At 38.7% G+C, this 18,365-nt stretch overlaps 1 protein-coding gene across 14 annotated transcripts in view; it reads right to left on the reverse strand.

Annotated features, from left to right (window-relative positions):
- Camk2d (calcium/calmodulin dependent protein kinase II delta) overlaps positions 1-18,365 on the reverse strand; it is a 256,393-nt gene that overhangs the window by 27,313 nt on the left and 210,715 nt on the right. For 3 of the 14 annotated variants that reach the window (XM_060392774.1, XM_060392780.1, XM_060392783.1), the window contains 5 exons: positions 18,183-18,225; positions 14,909-14,946; positions 12,300-12,359; positions 9,961-10,002; positions 7,601-7,649 (listed from right to left, as the gene is read on the reverse strand). In XM_060392774.1, coding sequence (XP_060248757.1) covers positions 7,601-7,649; positions 9,961-10,002; positions 12,300-12,359; positions 14,909-14,946; positions 18,183-18,225 — 232 coding nt within the window. Of the gene's footprint in view, positions 1-2,290; positions 2,981-7,600; positions 7,650-9,960; positions 10,003-12,299; positions 12,360-14,908; positions 14,947-18,182; positions 18,226-18,365 lie in introns of those variants that run through there. The other 11 variants (XM_060392782.1, XM_060392786.1, XM_060392784.1 and 8 more) reach the window with 10 other exon arrangements.

The following is an 18,365-nucleotide window of genomic DNA, read 5'->3' on the forward strand; positions in this document are numbered from 1 at the left end:
CCTCTAGCCCCTAGATTTTGCTGTCATATTTTTGCATGGCTGATAATTTTATACAATAAAAATATACCCCCATAAGAGTTTGTACTAGAATGTATTTAAACTACTCACTTTATGTTGTAACTGATGACATATGTATATTTATTACAGTTTTTTACATTATTTTAAAATGTATACTTGCATAAGCTGCAAGAAATAGATCCACTAACAATCTGTTAACAGTATCACGTCACTGTAGTATAGGAAAAAAGCTTAAAAGCCTGCCTTAAGGATTTCAGTATCTAAATTGTGTTCTTAAAAAAAAAAAAAAAGCTAATTGGAACTATAGGGAAGTTAAGTGACTTGGTCTAAGCAAGTTGGATAAAGGACAGAATTAGAAGTAGGCTGCAAACTCTTGATTCCAGCCAGGTTCCTGCTGACCTTTTATATTTCACATCACAAAAAACGGTGGCAAGACTACACTATGAAATGATGGAGGAGACGGAGAATGTGATAACATACTTTATAATTTATATACACTTCTAAATCTAGCCCCTGTTAAATTGGACCATGTTAGGTAGTAGAAAAAACAAACACATAAATAGAACCAAGAAAGTTCTGTACTTAATGTAACACTTATACAACTCTATTATAACTAACAGAGGTTGGCTAGCTATGGAATGTTTGATGTTATTCATGGTGAGTCTGATCAATATTTCTACATTTATAGATAGGGCCCCCTTTTGTAGTCCAGGGTGGCTGAAACCTGGCTATGTCATGACTGATACCTGGCTGTGTGGCTCAGGATGGCTTGGAACTTAGCTACCTCTCACCTCTACCTCCTGAGAGCTGGGAACACAGGTGTATGCCACGATACCCTGCATCTTTTTAAAACTCTAGATTACTAACCGTCAGTAACAAATTTTAAAGATCCTGAATTATCAAAATTCTTAGTTATAACCAAATCGAGGTTTAGAAGCTGGTAGATGGAATCTCGAAACACATCCACAGAGAATTCCCATGCTGTCTGCAGACAGCAAATCTAAGGAGCCTCAAGCCACCTGCACACAGGGATAGTTCTGAGTGTAACCTGCCTGCACCCCGCCTGTACTATAGGTCACCTCCAGATGACTTAGGATACCTACCATGGTGGAAAAGCAAATCCTGCGCAAACACGTGTCCTGTTTGGGTTGGGTGATGATGACATCACGCATGCTCAGCACGGTTTTGTCTGACTATTCTTGACATCTTTTATTTTGGGACAGGGTCATTCCCCCATGTCCTCCTGCATAAATTTTATATCCTTGGTTGAATTTGCAGGTGAGGAACATGTGGGCATGGTGCTTAACTATATATGTGTTTAGTATTCTTATTTTATAAAATGGTGATATATTTTTACATACATATGTATCTGTTTTTTTTCCAGTCCTGGGGATTAATCCTGAGGTCTCATAAAGGTTAGGCAAGTGCTCCACCACTGAGTTAAGTCCTCAGCCTCCCTACAGCTATTTCTAAGCTTTACAAAATTGTAAAAAAAGGTATTTATAGGACCTTTAAGTCTACAGCTTATTAAAATGTAAAGTGAGTTTGTTTTCCTATATAGTATTGTTGTCCTCCCGGCCGCTCTCTTTCTCTTAACTGGGCCAGGAACAGTTCTGACCCTGCATTTTGTCAGAAAGGCTGCGTAAGCATGAGACACACAAGCCCTGATAGACTCAAGACTCAAAGCCTGACAGGAGGCAGCTGGTGCTGAGAGAAACATCGAGTCCACACTCTCTTGGGTAAAGCAGAGGAGCATATTGAAAGAAGAAAATCCAGAGAAAAGAAAAACACTTATGCATGCAGAGTCAAGCACAGTAGGTTCTGCGTGAATCCCATGTTTCTGATCCTTTAAGATTCTAAAGTGTTAGCTGGGTGTGGTGGCACACGCCTGTAATCCCAGCACTCAAGGAGGCAGTGGGGAAAAGGAGGACTTCTGTGAGTTCGAGGCCATCCTGGTCTACAAATAGAGTCTAGGACAGCCAAGGCTACACAGAAAAAAACCTGTTAATAATAATAATAATAATAATAATAATAATAATAATAATAATAATAATAAAGGCTTTGCAGGTAAGTACACGCATGTTGACAAATTATTTTCCTTAAAAACATCAAAAATCAAATTTTGGGTTGGAAATCAAAAAGCAATTATTGTATCTAGTACAGGCTGTCTAAGACACTTTAGGCTAATGGCATGGCACAATTACCCTAATCCTTAACCAAATGGGTTTCTTGATTCATATGTCTTCTGCAAGTGGGAGGTGCAAGCAAGAGAAGCCCTGAGTGACAAGTAGCATGCAGGCCTGAAGAAGGGCAACACCATTTGATCCTCTACCCCAGGAAGCCCCGCACAGAAAGGAAGATAATTCCTGAAAGCAACAGTCCACAAGCGTCACTGAGTCTACCTACTTGGTGATCACATTGTACACCAATGCGTACATTTACAAGACACATACACAAAGCTCATTCACCAAGAGATGGATAGATCAACTCAGGTTAACAATGGGTGTTATCACATGCAGGTGATAAGGGTCCAGCATTTTGTCTTTAATAGGGCTTTCTGGAAGCAGCCCACACAGCTTCTTTACCATCACCCCAGGAAAGAGAGAAAGGATGTAGCCCCTGCCAGTCAACCTCAGAGGTAGCAGTTTCTGCTTGTTGTGCTGAGCTGCCCTGGGCTAGACCTGCAAGGTGGATGGCATGCAGCAAGAGATCCGAGTGAGTGACTGCTGAGTGGCGAGCCGAAGTGACATGCCGGAAGCAGGATGAGGGACAGATGACAAGGACACACAGAAGCCCAACTTCCACAGGTGACACACAGCTCTGGCATGCTGGGAAAGAGCATCAGGTGGAGCAAAACAGACGTGTGCTCATCAGGAAGGAGATGACGTTGAGCAATGATGCTGAGTGGGTTAGGAGGTGGAGAGGCATGGCGGTACACAGCGACAGGCCCTGCAAACCGTGGCTACAGCCACAAACCAAAGGACAGTCTTCAAATGCAGACAGTGTGGAAACGTACCCCCATACCTATAGAAAGGAGCACTGTTAGACATGACAGTCATTAGTGAAAGGCTGATGGTGACACTAGTTGATAAAACTAGAAATTGATGTAAAGTTAGAAATGTATCCAAAGTGCAAGCAGCTAGTTCAACAACTGTGGCTTAATAATTTTGAGGACAGTTAGTTTTAGCAGGAGAAATTTATTTTGTATCATGGTCATGACCACTTTCCATCTATGGTGGTAACTGTCCCTTTTTTTTTTTTTCAGACACTATTCCATTAACTGTCAAACTATTACTAACTCTCTATGACACTGAATAGCCATTGAGCTTCCTGACACAGCATCAAAAATAATGTCTGGCTTCTGAACACAAGACAATACTAGGAAGTTGCGCAACATGCTGGCACTAGCATGTGAGCACTCAGCCTTCGGATAAAGGGAACAAGAATCTTATTCTCATCTGGGAGATTTTTAAGATTAGACAAAGCAAAGCCTGGGGGACAAGTGCACGCCAGAGAAGGAACAGGTGGCCATGACGTAATTCTTTATTTTTGTTGACTGATTCGATTGTTTCGTTTTGTGACAAACAGGATTTTTCTACATCGCTGAGGTTGGCCTCTAACTAGCAATCCTATAGCCTCAGCCTCTTGAGTATTGGCATTAGAGGAAGGTAGCAGCATACTCAGATTCTTAAATATATTTAAAACAAGATAAACAAAAACAGAACCACCACCACCACCACAAAACCCATTAAAAAAAAAAAAGCCAAACCAAAGGACTCTTGGCTAAATCATGGAGAGATCTTGAGTCTCACTTTTCCATTGTTCTCTTACTGTTTACTGAGTTAGGAGGAATGGGCCTATCTTCTAGAAAAGGAGCTCTTGTACAACATACACAAGAATGTTTTGGCTCCACATCTTTGAAATCTCTTGACCATGATTAGTTCACAAAGAGCTGAGGTGAAAAGTAGCCATTCAGTGAGTAGTTACTGAATGAATGAAGAAACCGAGATAACGTAGGTAGTTTAAAACTAACAGTTGGACTGGAGCCTTGAAGAACCCAAGCCACTGTGAAGGGAAACTTAACAAGCAGGCCTAAATGGAAACAGGTCTTTTCCAGTCTTGTCATCCAGAGTGAGCCATATTCCCTGCCCACAAAGCTCCATTTGTCTATTTACTGCTTTGGCTTTCTTATGCAAGCAGATGGCCCTAGTGGTAAACAGTCCCTGCTATGCCCAAGATGTTGGGAGTAGTTGATGGTACTTAATTTATTTATTTGATTAGGTCACCTTGTGTGTGAGCTACCCATGCTCTCTGCAGTAGAGGGAAAATAGAAATGTTCATTTCCTGGGTTGCTGATGAGGGCCAGGCACTGGTTTGGGAAGCTTGTGATACTGTACCAAGGGCCATGTGCCTCCGTGACAGTGTAAATGGACAGTGTAAATGTATGTGCTGCTGCCAGATTTGTTTCAGGGAAGAACAGGTCCTAGCAACTAGGATGGTGCTACAGAAACCTGTCTAGATGAGACTGCTGTCTGGTGTGGGCTATCAGCTGAGTAACATTGTTCTATACAGCCTTGCTCAGACAGCATGGGCAGTAGAAGTAAAGGAATCTTCTCCATGTGATATACTCATGCATAGAGGTTATAGCTTTGTTCAAATTATATAATGGCCTTTATTAGTTCCTACAGGGAAGATATCTATGTAACTTTGGTTTCTAATAGAGCAAGACAAAAAACATTCTTCCCACTAAACTACACAGAGTATGGCAACCTGGGGTGAGCAGAGCAAAATTATCCACATGAATTAAGAACATCAGGCCTTTCTTGGAGGAATTATTTAATGTCTTGACAGAGGGAAGGATTCCTGCAAAGGGAGATCACCAAGAAAGTAAATGCATTCAAGTTGTTTCCCTCATCTCCTAAACCCTTACATCCAGAATGATGCCTGGATCTTCTGATGCACCTTCTGGCCCTAAAGGTTTCTAGCATCTACAGCCTTAAAAGGATCAGCTATCAAATGGCTGCATAAGTGTTACAGAGAAGACAGGAGAAGGCCTAATGTGAGTATCTATGACTCTGGCCTGTTCTACACGAGTACAATCAAGAAGAAATATAATTTATTCATTACATTCCAGAAAATAAATGACACTATCCTGTGTGCAGAACTAGATACTTCTTTTAATCTCACATTACACGTTTTAATCTTAATGTTATACTTCATTTCTCTAATATTTGCTGTGTGTAATTTCAGTATAACTCTAAAATCAAATAGTACCTCACTTCTTCAAATTCCTGAGGGAACCTTTGATTTGTTTCATTTTGACTTGTTTCTTTGAGACAGGTCTCACTATGTCCTTTGGGCAAGTCTAAACTCATTTTATATCCACACTTGGTCTTGAACTCTCCATTATTTTTGCCTCAGCCTCTTGATTGCTGGGATTACAGGTGTGTGCTACCATGCCCAACTGAGAGACTCCTATTAAACATTGATATTTACATAAATTAAAGTAACTTATCCTGAGCAAGTATTTAATAGCTCAAGTCAAATTAAGATGAGAAGCATTACAAATTAAAGCTATTCTCATAATTACCAAGGTGTGGAAATGTCCTAGGTCGATGAACTACATATATTGAGATGTTGTATTCCCTTTGCTGCACTCAGTTATTTAAAGATCCAGTCCCTCTGGTAGATAATGAGTAGCTTTCCAGACACTTGATTAAAAACTGAGGTCAGAGAACAGGCTGGAGACTAAGGCCTGGCAGGCCTCAGCAATGGCTGAAAAACGAACATACGAGAAAACCTAGCTGGCAACGAGGGAGGCTGGAGAAGACCCTTAGCCGAGGCCAACAGAACCCTGCCATTGAATGGGCACACGACACTGCAGAGTGTTTAAAGTGGCCTATGGCTCATTATAATAATTAAACATACCTCAAGGGAAACAGGGAATGCATGAAACTGTATGTAGAACTGCATGTAACAGTGCACATGTGAAAAAGACCAGGCTGTGCAAATGAACCAGAAAGCTCACATTATGTGATATACAAAACCCCATCATCTATGAGGCACAGCTTTTTGAGCTCTGAGATTCCCTCTCCCCTGGCCTGCCGCATCTGTTGGAAATTTAATTTTTTTTTTTAATAAATTGTTTTTACTTCAGCGGCAGCATCCTTTGTTCGACTCTTTGTTCCAGTGCACAATAACCCAGAATCGCTCTAGGAGTGTCCACCAAACACTTACATAAGCTAGTATCAAAATCACATAACACATTTTATTTAGTTGAAGAGCTAATTAATCTAAAACACTTAAAAGATGAGGCTTCCTGAATCACTGACAAAGCTAAATGGTCCATCTGTTTATTTGGTTAACAAAAATGTCTTTATCTAACATCAAAGACTCATGAAATTATTCAGTCCAAATTTTAGCTCAATGCCAAAGTGGGATAAATAGACTTAGTCATATCCTTGACACGCTATCCACTTTTGCACTCAAAGAAACAACGAGTGGCTACCTTTAAGAGAGGCAGGGTAGTGTGCTAATAATATAAAGAGTACATATTAATACTGCCAGTGCTCCCTACACCAAGAAAAAAAAGGCCAGCAGAGGTGATTGTCAACTTAATCTGAAGCCATTTTTATTTCCTAAATTGTCCATATTTCTTCCTGATCTGAGAATTCCTGGTTATTTATTCTATAACATGAGTGCATTTATTTTTCTTCAAGACATTATTTTATTAATGCCACCTAATAAGCCTTTAATGACATTTGTACGTAAGGTAATTCCTAGTTAAGATTTAGCTAACTGATGAATCACATTTTTTCAATTCTTCAAAAATATTTCTTATTCTTTATTATTTTAAATGTCTTTATTGTTACAAATCTCTCCCAGAATACTTTCTAGTCAATGAACTGCTGAAGATGAAGTTGCACACACTGAACTACACGAAGACAAAGCTGCAAAAGAAACTGAAGCAAAAATTAACACTTCAAGGCCAGCCACGTGGTCAAAGGAAGTAGAATAATATAAGTGCATATTGAGTGTGTGCAGTAGTTCTGAGAGTTCAATAGCTAGAAAGCTTTGACAAACAAAAAGAAACAGATGTCAAGACTATATTAAGAAAGTATATAAAACCTAGGCCAAAAGGCTCCCAAACATAAAACTCCATTGGCGTTCAATGGAGACCATCAAAAGTTTAAAACAAATTAGCATATTTTCATATCACCTCCTTTAAATATAATCTTGAATACAGCCTTCTATACAAGTTTTAATGACATGCCTAAAGTGCATATGTATTTTATGCTACTTCTGACTGATGTGTTTAAAATCAGTCATCGTTAGCTGAGATGTCAACAATATGCTTGCCAGCTTCCATGTTTAAATTTAAAACACATAAAATGTGAAAAAAAATTGACGTATTCACAGACTGATTCATTTTTCAGAATAATGTATTCATAAAACAAAAATGGATTTCTTCTGGGATAAGCCTTCTTCCTGATCTAAACTTACTGGTTACTTGGAACAAGCTTCGCTGTGATGGATATGGAGCTCTGAGTTAGGGCTTTCCCATTTTTTGGCTCAAGCCTACCTTTCACGTCTTCATCCTCAATAGTGGTGTTTGAGCTCTCAGTGGACTCCTGTTCAGAAGAAAACACAGTTTTCAGCTTCATACAGTGAAGGGCTGACTCTTATGACAAACTTGGCTGGTGATACATACATATCATGCAAATTTCTTCAGCAGGCTGTGTGCATACGCTGACATGCAAATGGACAAATATATCAAGTGATTTCCAACAGAAACAAGATGTCATATGATGCAAACATTTTGAAGGGAGTACTCTGGTCGCCTAGTCACTGATGCAAGATGAGTCCACGTGATTTGTAGAAGCAGAAGAAGTATGTAGTTTATTTAAGAACTGGATAAGATGAGTTCACATTACAGAGCCTCACACTGTGTGAGAAATGGAAGGAGAAAGGGAATATTCTGGCAGAATGAATCTGGAGTTTAAAATACATGGTTTTATCCCTAACAAACCAATCAGTAAGTAGAATTTCTTTGTGGTGGGCACCACGTCAAGTACAGAATTTGCTGCTATTTCTCTACCTTCGACCTTTGTTGAGAAAAGGCATTTCCTCCATCATTTGATTCAGAAGGTAGGGCTATCAAGCTGAGCCAGACTGAACAAAGTTGTCAGAAAGTTTCAGGCTTATGTTTAGGACACTGGAATCATAACAAAAAAATTATTTTTAAGGGAAATTATTAGACTTTTTTGCCGTTTTTTTTTAACTCAGAAAGTTTTAGTCGTTGAAAAAGATATCTTTTCCCACAATGAGAAGATGATATTCTTTATAAAAACTACAAATTAAGGTGAAGAACAGTAAGCTCGTTTAAAAGTGCACTGCAGCTACTGGCGGTAAGATGCACTTCATAAAGCAGATTTATGAATGTTCTCACTAAAATATACCAACGAAATATTTTCTAGTAATGATATGCTGCAGGATTTGTTAGGTATTCATTTTCCACTTGGAATAATTAAAGGCGAGAGCTGAAAATAATTTACAGTTGGAAAACAGAGTTTCAAAGGTAATAAAAAAAATTCCAGTCAGTGTCCATTTATAGATTTGGTATTTTTAGAAAGCCATCTATTCATGTAAATACCATATATATTTTTAAGGCAAAAGATAAACTAGCTAATGTCCAGAGTCTCCACAAATACAAAAAAAAAAAAAAAGGCATCCATGCATTTCTTTAATGTGATGTAGCATTCAGACTTGAAAACTCAAAATGAAGGTTAAATCCATGCACTTAAAAACAAATGGATTCTTATAAGCAATGAATAGCATGCAGCAACTCTTACAAATGACAGAGCTAGGATTACGGTAGTGTCTGTTCCAGCTGCTATGCTTGGGCTATCATTTCAGAGTGCCATTAATGGGATTATTCTCATATGTGCTGGTCCTGACTACCTCAAACCTTTTTGGGACTTGGAACATTTCCAGTGTCATGACACTAATGTACATCACAGATTTATAGACAAAACATTTCATGTTTTCAACATGGGTCAACTAAATATTGAACCGGAGATTCTTGATCCTTCAATGATTAGAGTAAGGACAAGACCTGTGACCATATTCAGTAATTTAGAAAAGTCTGATGCATCTTCCCTCCTTTAGAGATGACAGAGCACAAGAAGTTATAAACTGGACATAGAATACACTTAGAAAATGTCTCCTTTCATCCCTTAAACATGTATGCAAGTGTTGGTATGAACACAGTATACCATAATTCACAATAGGTGGAACACAGTAGTCTTCATTCAGCATAATACTTAAATATCTGTTATTATAATTCATTTAGATTGACAATAATCATTTAACAAGAAGTAGAACTCCCTGATTCTCTTCAAATTCATGGCACACAGTAACACCACCATCAATATCATCAAATACAGGGAATCGAAAAACAAGCAAACAGAAACAACAGCAACAGAACCACTGTGACAATAGAACAGAGGACAACTGAAATGCTCAAAAGCAACATTACATTAAAGAAATACCCACTCGTTGTTTCAGAAGATGATGGGAAGATAGCAAGAAATTCTGAAATTTCATGCTGTGTGTGTTTATCGTACAATGCACAAACAGGCACGGAGGAATAGAAAGACCACATGGAATTGCTTAAGATACACAGTCATCTCAACACAAAGACTCTGTAAATGTTCAACCTGACCCTTATTTTTTATTGACTAAGGGATCATTGATTTCTCTCTCAGGCTGTCATTCATTTTAATCTGAAAGAAGTCTACATATAGTTCAAGATGAATTAGGCCTGAAGGAGCATGTGGTGACAAAAGGGCCATTTTTTTTCTTTTCTTTTCGGTTTTGACAGGGCATTTGATGAGATGTGTAATCTTATCAAAGCAAATGGGGTTGATTCTTTCTGAATACCTTGATTCCGTCAGGGTTGTGGATTACAGTAGTTTGGGGCTCCTGAGTGAGAACAAAATAGAGAAAGAAACAGTTCGTATTGGTAAGTACATTCTTACTAGTCTGTGGGACAGAGCAGAGAGGACCAACAGACAAGACTAAATAGTGACAAGAGCTAAAGCCATGTCAAGGGCTTTCAACAGGTGACAGGATCTCTGAGGAGGCCTCCCCGTGAGCCCATGAGATCACACGTCCCTACCCAGAAGCAGCATGCAAAAGACCTTATTCCTGATAGCTGAATGACGGGCAGGGCTTTGCAGTTTGGGGACCTAAAGAGGCACCCACTGTTTCATCAGGCCCTACACCAGGCAGGACTTCCCTTTCTTCTGTGAAAACTCTATTGCCGTCTGTCTCACAGAAGAAGGCCAAGATCATCGTAGAGAGAAATATCAGAGGAAGACATCAAATTCTCTGTGAAGATTTTTTTTTCCAGCTGTATTGCCTTGGGACTGGACTCTGAAGTCATTATAATCAACACATAGCTGAGAAGCCTGGAACACTGGACCACACGTTAAAAAACATCCACAAAATTGCCCAAAGCAATGCACATCAAAGCGCATAAAAAATTGTAAAGAATACTTTAAAAAGTTCATTTAAATGATTTAGAACTAATCATAAAACACTATCATTGGAAACACAGTTGAGACATTCTATGTTAATCACATCAAAAATAAATTTTCTGCCTTATGAACTTCATATATAAAATGCTAAGCTGTCCTTTCTTCTCTATGAATACTTTATTGCCATTTGCCTCACAGAAGTTGGCCAAGAACAGCATAGATAGAAATATCTGAGAAGACAGCAAATTCTTTGTGAAGATACATTTTTATATACTATTCATTATATATATATATATATATATTATTGATAGGTAACATTTTTCACAAAGAAACTGTTATTTTCACATAGTTTTCTTTGAGAAAACTACGTGGATAATATTAAAATACTGATGTAAAAGTATATATTAAAAAAAAGAACGAGTGTTCACACAGCGATAGCACATTTGTTACATCTACCAACGGTTGCCTTGGCACCTGTGAGTTGCTGTAACCAGGGTGGTCTCCACCACAGACACGTCCCCCAAGGGGAAGTCTGTGCTACACACCTAGAAAACCCAACTGCTGCTTCTTTTCTTCCTTGATGTGGCCTGAGCTGCAACACTTGCTTCACTAGTATATAACCTGTTATTTTTTTGTTTGTTTGTTTTTTGTTTTTTTGAGTCTTTCTTTTTCTTACCTATTTTTAAGAAAACATTTATTTTTCTTGTACAGGTCTAGGGATTGAACCCCAGGGTCTCTTCTAAGTTAGGAAAATGTTTTCTCACTGAACTATGCTCTCGGCCCCTGAAACCCTCAATTTCAATATGCCTTTTCCTCCAAATGTTCTTCAGTTGGGCCTACTCATTAATCCAGTAAAGGTAATGCCTAACATTTTCAAGTCAATGGCAATGACAGTCTGGGCACAGTAATGAATAAAAACAAGTGCTGGGAATTGTAAGTCAAATTATGAAACCATGTTAAGAAGATCTTTTATCATCCCATGTACTAAACACCAGTAATCAGATTTTGAGTTGTAACACGCTATTCCAATGTGTAAAAGTAACTGAGTTAATTCTACACATTTGACTGAAATGGACTATCTGTCTGATAGCTTAGCCTTCTGTGTTATACACTCCCATTCTGTGGAAAAAATGAAACAGTGACAATTTAATTTGAAACACAATAGACAGAAAGCTTTGACCTAGGCAGTGCCTCTTTATCCCAGAAAGTGAAGTCTTGCAAAGCCATGTTGTCTTTCAATAAGAGAGAAATGGGATCTCTGAATAAGGTCTACTTTTCATGTCATCTTGCAGGAATCCTGTTAGCTCTCCTTGATGCCAACACTCTCTTCGTAGAAAGAGAAACCATTGTTTGCACGATCAGTAGCAATCATCACCAGAAGAGCTAAGAGTAACTGAAGCACATTCTACTGCGTTTCCCAGCCAGCATGCAAGAATTCCAACTGCAGAGAAAAGCATGATGTTTCACAATGAAATGAGACGTCTCGTGTTAGAAACACACTGCTTGAAAACTATCTCAAGAAAAGAAAAACAAACCAAAACAAGTTTTTCTTCTATCTTTGAAAGCAAAACCAAACCAAACAACAAAAAACCCAAACCCCCAAACGACAGCCCCTCCCCCCCAAAAAAAACCACCGACAAATGAAGTATTGATACATAGATATCAATTTAGTGAAAGCGTATGAGTGAAACAATAGCAAACAGTGCAGAACTTAAGAAGGGTACAAGAGTCCAGGTATACCAGCGCCGGGGTAGGAATATTTTCTTTGGGGCTGGTTACCACGTTGGCTTTGTTGTTTATCTGTGGATACGCAGAAAATAGAAACAGAGACGCCTTTATCTTCTTGGTCTACAATGTCTACAAGTAGCATGTCTACACGGAAATACAGACATGAGAATAAGGAGCCACTGGAGATGGATGAGAAAGGCTGCATTGGCTGACATGAGTGAAAAGCACATCTAGTCCCTGAAAGGTAACTTCCTGTTGGGGAAGAGTGCATGATGAGGCCATAGCAACCTCCTGTCCAATCTTCAAGATGCTTCTGATTAAAATGCCACAGGTACGTAATGTGTTTAGTGTCGTTCATCAGTAGATGCAAATGAAAGACAAACACTCTGGAATAGTCTTCCTGTTTTGAGAAAGACTTTCTTCCTAGAACTGCCTCATTCTAGTGAAAATGTGACTCACTTGTATCTAAATGCACACAAACTTATCAGGTAAAGTGCATGACTACCCAACACCTGTCCACATTCATACATGAACAATCCACACACTATCATGTTTTGGAGGCATTTATAGTGTTCTTCCAAACTATAGGGTAACGTCTACGTAAAGCCAGAAGAACTAGCTTTCGAAGAGTCAGTTATCAGGCACCATGTTCAACTGTAGCTGTTTTTTTAACTATACATGTGAGTTTATGTACTGGAGATTATGGAAGTGACGTAGTTTTCTTGTTTAAAACCTGAATGCAACAAGGTATTTAAACAGTACAGTATTATTCTCAGGAGGCGTGAAAAAGGTGTTGTAGTTATTCTGTTAAGGTTAATACATACTTCTTTTAAAGAAGCTTAGCTAGAATGAGCCCATGCTGAAATCACTTTCACATTATTCGTAAACTCAGGTCAACTGTATTAAGTTGTGTCTGAATTAATTTAGCAATTACGGTTGTCAATTAAAACAACGAGTAAACACTCGTTATGTCCTGGCTTCTTTAGTCTCAAAGAGAAAACTGGGTTTTGCTTTCACAGATGGGCAAACTCATGAACAGCCCACAGACAAGGGTTCAACTTCTTTACCTAAGAATTCTATCAGAGAAAGAACAATGCAATGTGAAAGCGGGGCAGCGTGTTAGGAGTGCTGGTTAGCGCTGACCTAGGATGCTCTTTTTCTGCTTCCACTAACTCGGAAGCAGGACTGTGCACTGTGTGCATTTTCCCAGTAGGAGAAATCTGGCAGACACGGGTCCTCACCATCATCTGAACACTCGAACTGGACCTCCTTTTCTGAATTGACCAATCAAACAGAAAGGAAGAGAAAAGAAGAACAAAACAAAACAAAACAAAAAATAAATAAACAACAACAACAAAAAAATGGCCTGTTGAATTTTGAAGTACCAAAGCATGGAATACATAATTTTGTTGCTGAAGAGGTGTTTCTAAGTTGGCTGGAGGGAAACTGTCCCGAAAGTGTTATCACATCAGGGTAACAGTGAGAACAACTGTCTATTGGACCTGTGAGCTCTCCAGTACTGAGCAGTACAGAAAACCCTGAGGGAAACATTTGGAAACTTAAAAATACCCATTTTCACCAATGTCACCCCGGGAAAAGGCAGACATCCACTGTCATTATTGAAATCTAGAATGACTGAAATAAGCAGAAGGAAGACACATTTAGCTTGAGGAATGGAAAATGGTGATCTAGTGAGCACAGGGCACAGTGACTCCAGAGCTGGAAATTCTCAGGTCACACACAGACAGGTGAGGTAATGAATGACTCCATATAAATTTAGGAACTGACAAATGCCTTTTTATGTCATATTTTTCAGTAAGAACTGACCACCTGATTGGGTCAAGTTCAAAGGTTAGAATATTATTTGATTCCCAAGAGTGTTGACCTGTTGAGGAATGTACACATCGGCCATTAGAAGAGAAAGAAAATGATTAACAATACTTTCACGTGATGCTCTGGAAAGACAACAAATTATTAAGCAAGTATGAGGTGACACGATTAAAAATAAACCCTATGTAAGCAAGATACTATTGGTAGAAAGTAAATTACATTATATTGGTTAGAAAACCAAGAAAGTAAAAATGTTTTTGCTGTCATCTTTCTTGGAAGGTTTTCCTAGTGTCTGCTCAGGGTAGCACCTTGAACATGCCTTTAATCCTTAGGATTGAAACTCATGGGCTTTAGAGAAACTGCCCCAGTAGGGACATTTACTCGGTGGTGCCTTTGATTTCTCAGATAAACTTGTCCCACATTTTGGTGGGCTTCAAATCCATAATCATAATTACTTGAGAAAGCATTAGATTTTTGTAAGTTCTTAGGTCAGCAGGGTGGTTTGGGACTGTGCAGAAGCCGAGAGGTCCTAAACATTTACTTTATACAGTGGCTATATTTTAAATATTGTTTTTCATGGTTAATACATAATCAAGTGGAAAGGATCGAATGTTTGTTAGCATATATGATAATCATGTGTGTGTGTTGATCTATTGCGAACTTCAGACTGCATCCTCTTTACAGAGCTGTAAAGTGCAATAGCTATACAGACTTGGGACTTTCAGGTAACATTATAACTATCCAACAGCATATGAAAGTCAGAGACAGTTTAAGAGAACTGTTTAACTTACCTTCACTCCATCTGGCTTCTTCAACAAACTCTTGGCTGCTACAAAATGAGAGCAAAATCACTTTAGTGAGTTATCTACAAACCCTCAGGGAGATGATGACAAATCAAATAATCGTCTCCTGCCATCTTTGCTGAGCTGTGGCCAACATACACCAAACCATCAAGGTCACACTGATGAGCAAGAGCTTACAGGACACTGAGATACAGTATCACTTTTCTGGTTCTGCCACGGCAAATTCAGAACTAAATTCTTGCATAGTTCATGGCATGAAGTTGAACACTTTGCCAGCTGTGCACTGGACTTTATGTCACTGTTGGTTCTGAAAAGGATACTGGAACTTTTGCTGGACTATCCTTCATAATCCAGAAAGTTGGTTTCAGTTTCGAGACACCAGCTGACAGACTGAATACATGTTCATTCACGCCACGTCTCGTGACCACGTCAGCTCTGCTACTGAAGCTCCTCTTTCCAGAGGTTGAAATCTCATTCACAAAAATTTGCTCTGGCTAAACCAATGTCTTCTCTATTTTGTTTTTTAATCAGGGAACTCCAGTTGGACTGAAAATACAAACATCTACATAAATCAAATGGTACCTTATTGACCAGGAGCAAATTTTTTAAATGCTTAGCATATGGTAATAAGAAACGCATTCCGTGTTCTTTTAGACTTCAAAATCAGAATACAAAGCCTTCCTAAACAAAGGTCTTTGAATGGACAAATTAGAAACCATAATATTTGGAACAATATCTAAAATAAAATGAAATTTTAAAGACATAGGTTCTCATAGGAAACTTCCTTTTTCTAGGGCACTTGAGCAACTGCTTGTATTTTACCAATTTCCGTCAGCCTATTAAAGCTAGAAAGCATCCTTCTAAAGATGACTGCATACACAGTGAACAGCAAGTATAACTGTAATGACAATGAATACAGTGGTGTTGAACACTCACAGATGTGGAGGACACAGTACGTACTTCCATTTAATGCTAATATACACAGTCATTTAAGCACAGGGAGCCTGACGTTTAAAATAAAACACCTGGCTGTAACGAAACTACACAAACATTTCGTTTATTGATACTCCTTTGGTTTGGAATGCTATTTTAGTTTTCAATTTGGCAATATTTTAAATTTACCTAAAAGACACAGATATTGATTTTATCTTGTTTTAAGCAACAAGGCTATTAAATTTTATCAACGAAGACTGTTATTCAATAGTTGCCTTAGTTATGGTGAAAAAGGAATACTAGGGAACTCTTGTGGCAGTTAACAGGCTAGAGAGCAAACAGAATAATTTGGATTGCAATAGCAAGCAAAGAAGACAATGATTTGGGGGAAGCAGCCATTTGGCTTGGGAGAAGCAGAGCCATCATTTGTGTGACTACCACCTTACCTCACAAGAAATACATTCCATATTCAGGAAGAAAAGAAGAAATAAAAACAACTTTATAACAACATACTTACGGACGTTTAATTTAAAGAGTATGTTTGGTAACGAAAAGAATGAATGAAATACTCAAAACTAAAATGCAACTACAAGATGGAACTAGAAGATGTAAGTGAATCTTATGTTATTCAGTTGATATAGATGTGATGGGTCAAAAAAGTTTGCTTTTCATGCAGAGACATTCAGTGACAACACGAAATTCATTTATTAATCATGGTTTTTAGTTTACAGAATGGTGAAAAGGAACACATGAGGTAAACTAAAGCATCTATAAATGTGTATAGTCATTATTAATAAAGTCCCAATTTACACTTAGGGTGTATTGAGAACTTCAATAAAATATCATTTTAGTTCTAGAGAATCTTTGAAAAGGTCTCTCTCCAATAACAACAGACACTATTGAAATCCCCTTATTTCTAGTGATTCACTGAGTACCAGGCCATAGTGAAATATCTGTTTAGTTTAAGGTCATATATACTGGTTAATGCTTAATGACCTGGCACTGAGCCCACCTGCATAAACGTGAATCACATTAACTAGGTATTTACAAAACAGCCTGACACAGGCTGCAGCATCGGATCTGGGCAGTGCAGGCCTGAATGTGTAGCACTGGGCACTGTACTGGCACGCTGTGGCCGCTGCTCACCAGCCCATCATTTCACATGGGTTCTAAGTGGGAAGAACTGCCCTGCTAACACGGTCAAAGCAGTAACTAGGAGATGACTGAAGAGATGTCTGGCTCTCAAATTACTCATATGATCCTGACCACCTGATTATCGCTTTAACATCCTGGCTGGGCAAAACAAAGTCACAACTAGTCACTGAATGCAACACATCCCTATCCAAAACCAAAAGTACTGTTACTTTTGACAACTGTTCTAAGACTAAACTTCTAAGCTGTATTATTATTATTATTATTTTTTAACAGTGTCTCACTACATACCCTGGTAGGACTAGCACTATCTATGCAGAGCTGGCCTTGAACTCACAAAGTTGCACCTTCCTCTGCCTCCTGAATGCTGGGATTAATTACATGCAACACCCGATGGCCCTTTGCAGATTACAAGTTTATCAAAGGTAACTCAGCTGCTGCTTTAGACAGCTCCATATGTGCCTTATGAGCGCTTTCCCACGCCTGACTTTTGAAGGCCTATGGCTTTTAGATAATTTATCAAAGAGGGCTCCAAAACTTGAAAATTACTTCCCTGGAAGTAATACACACTTTACGTCTATTTTGGACAGTCACTTTTATAGAAAAGAAACTTCTTGGCTGAATTTAGCGCCTATGCTCCTTTCTTTTTCTTCTATTTCCCTCCAGGCAATCATTTGGAGATATACTATTGTGGGAAGATGCCCCCATTTGCCCAGGTAGTCAGTTCTCTGTGAGTTCTCACTATACAGCGTTAGTCCTTGTAAGCAGTCTTAAAGAATGTGAAGACACACTACCTCAGTTCAAAAGAAATTAGGCCTATCAGAATGGGTTTCCACAAAATGCCTTATCTTAAAAGTCTTTCTTTTTGAAATTCCATTAAATAGACACAAAAGCATCCTCATGGTTATTTATGAAATATCAATTAAAAAAATGAGACATATATATCATACTTGTGTGACTCCAGCATTTTGAGAACTAGGTGTCCGGTCTGGGTGGCTACAGGAGTGGGAGTGTCCCCGTCCCCATTGTGTGTGTGTGTATGTATGTGTGTGTGTGTGATAACCCCTTGTAGTTATTAGACTTTATAAATTTTTCTTAAACACACACACACACACACACACACACACAGAGGCTAGAGAAAGGCAGAAGATAAGGAGCAGAGTTCAAATGTGTATACCTGAAAAATTTCTCGTAGCCAGCATAGTTGTCAAGATGGCGCCCTATCAAAGAAACAAGAAAACAAGATCATAGTTGCCTCTACAAGTCTCTGACCTAAAATCATGTAGCAGGGGCTAGTAAGTCTCCTGGTTTTATTTTCGGGTAGGACTTTGTCACACTGTGCAGCTGCTTCCTCTGAGGA

The sequence above is a fragment of the Meriones unguiculatus genome, chromosome 10 (assembly GCF_030254825.1).
Source record: "Meriones unguiculatus strain TT.TT164.6M chromosome 10, Bangor_MerUng_6.1, whole genome shotgun sequence".
Classification (NCBI taxonomy): domain Eukaryota; kingdom Metazoa; phylum Chordata; class Mammalia; order Rodentia; family Muridae; genus Meriones; species Meriones unguiculatus.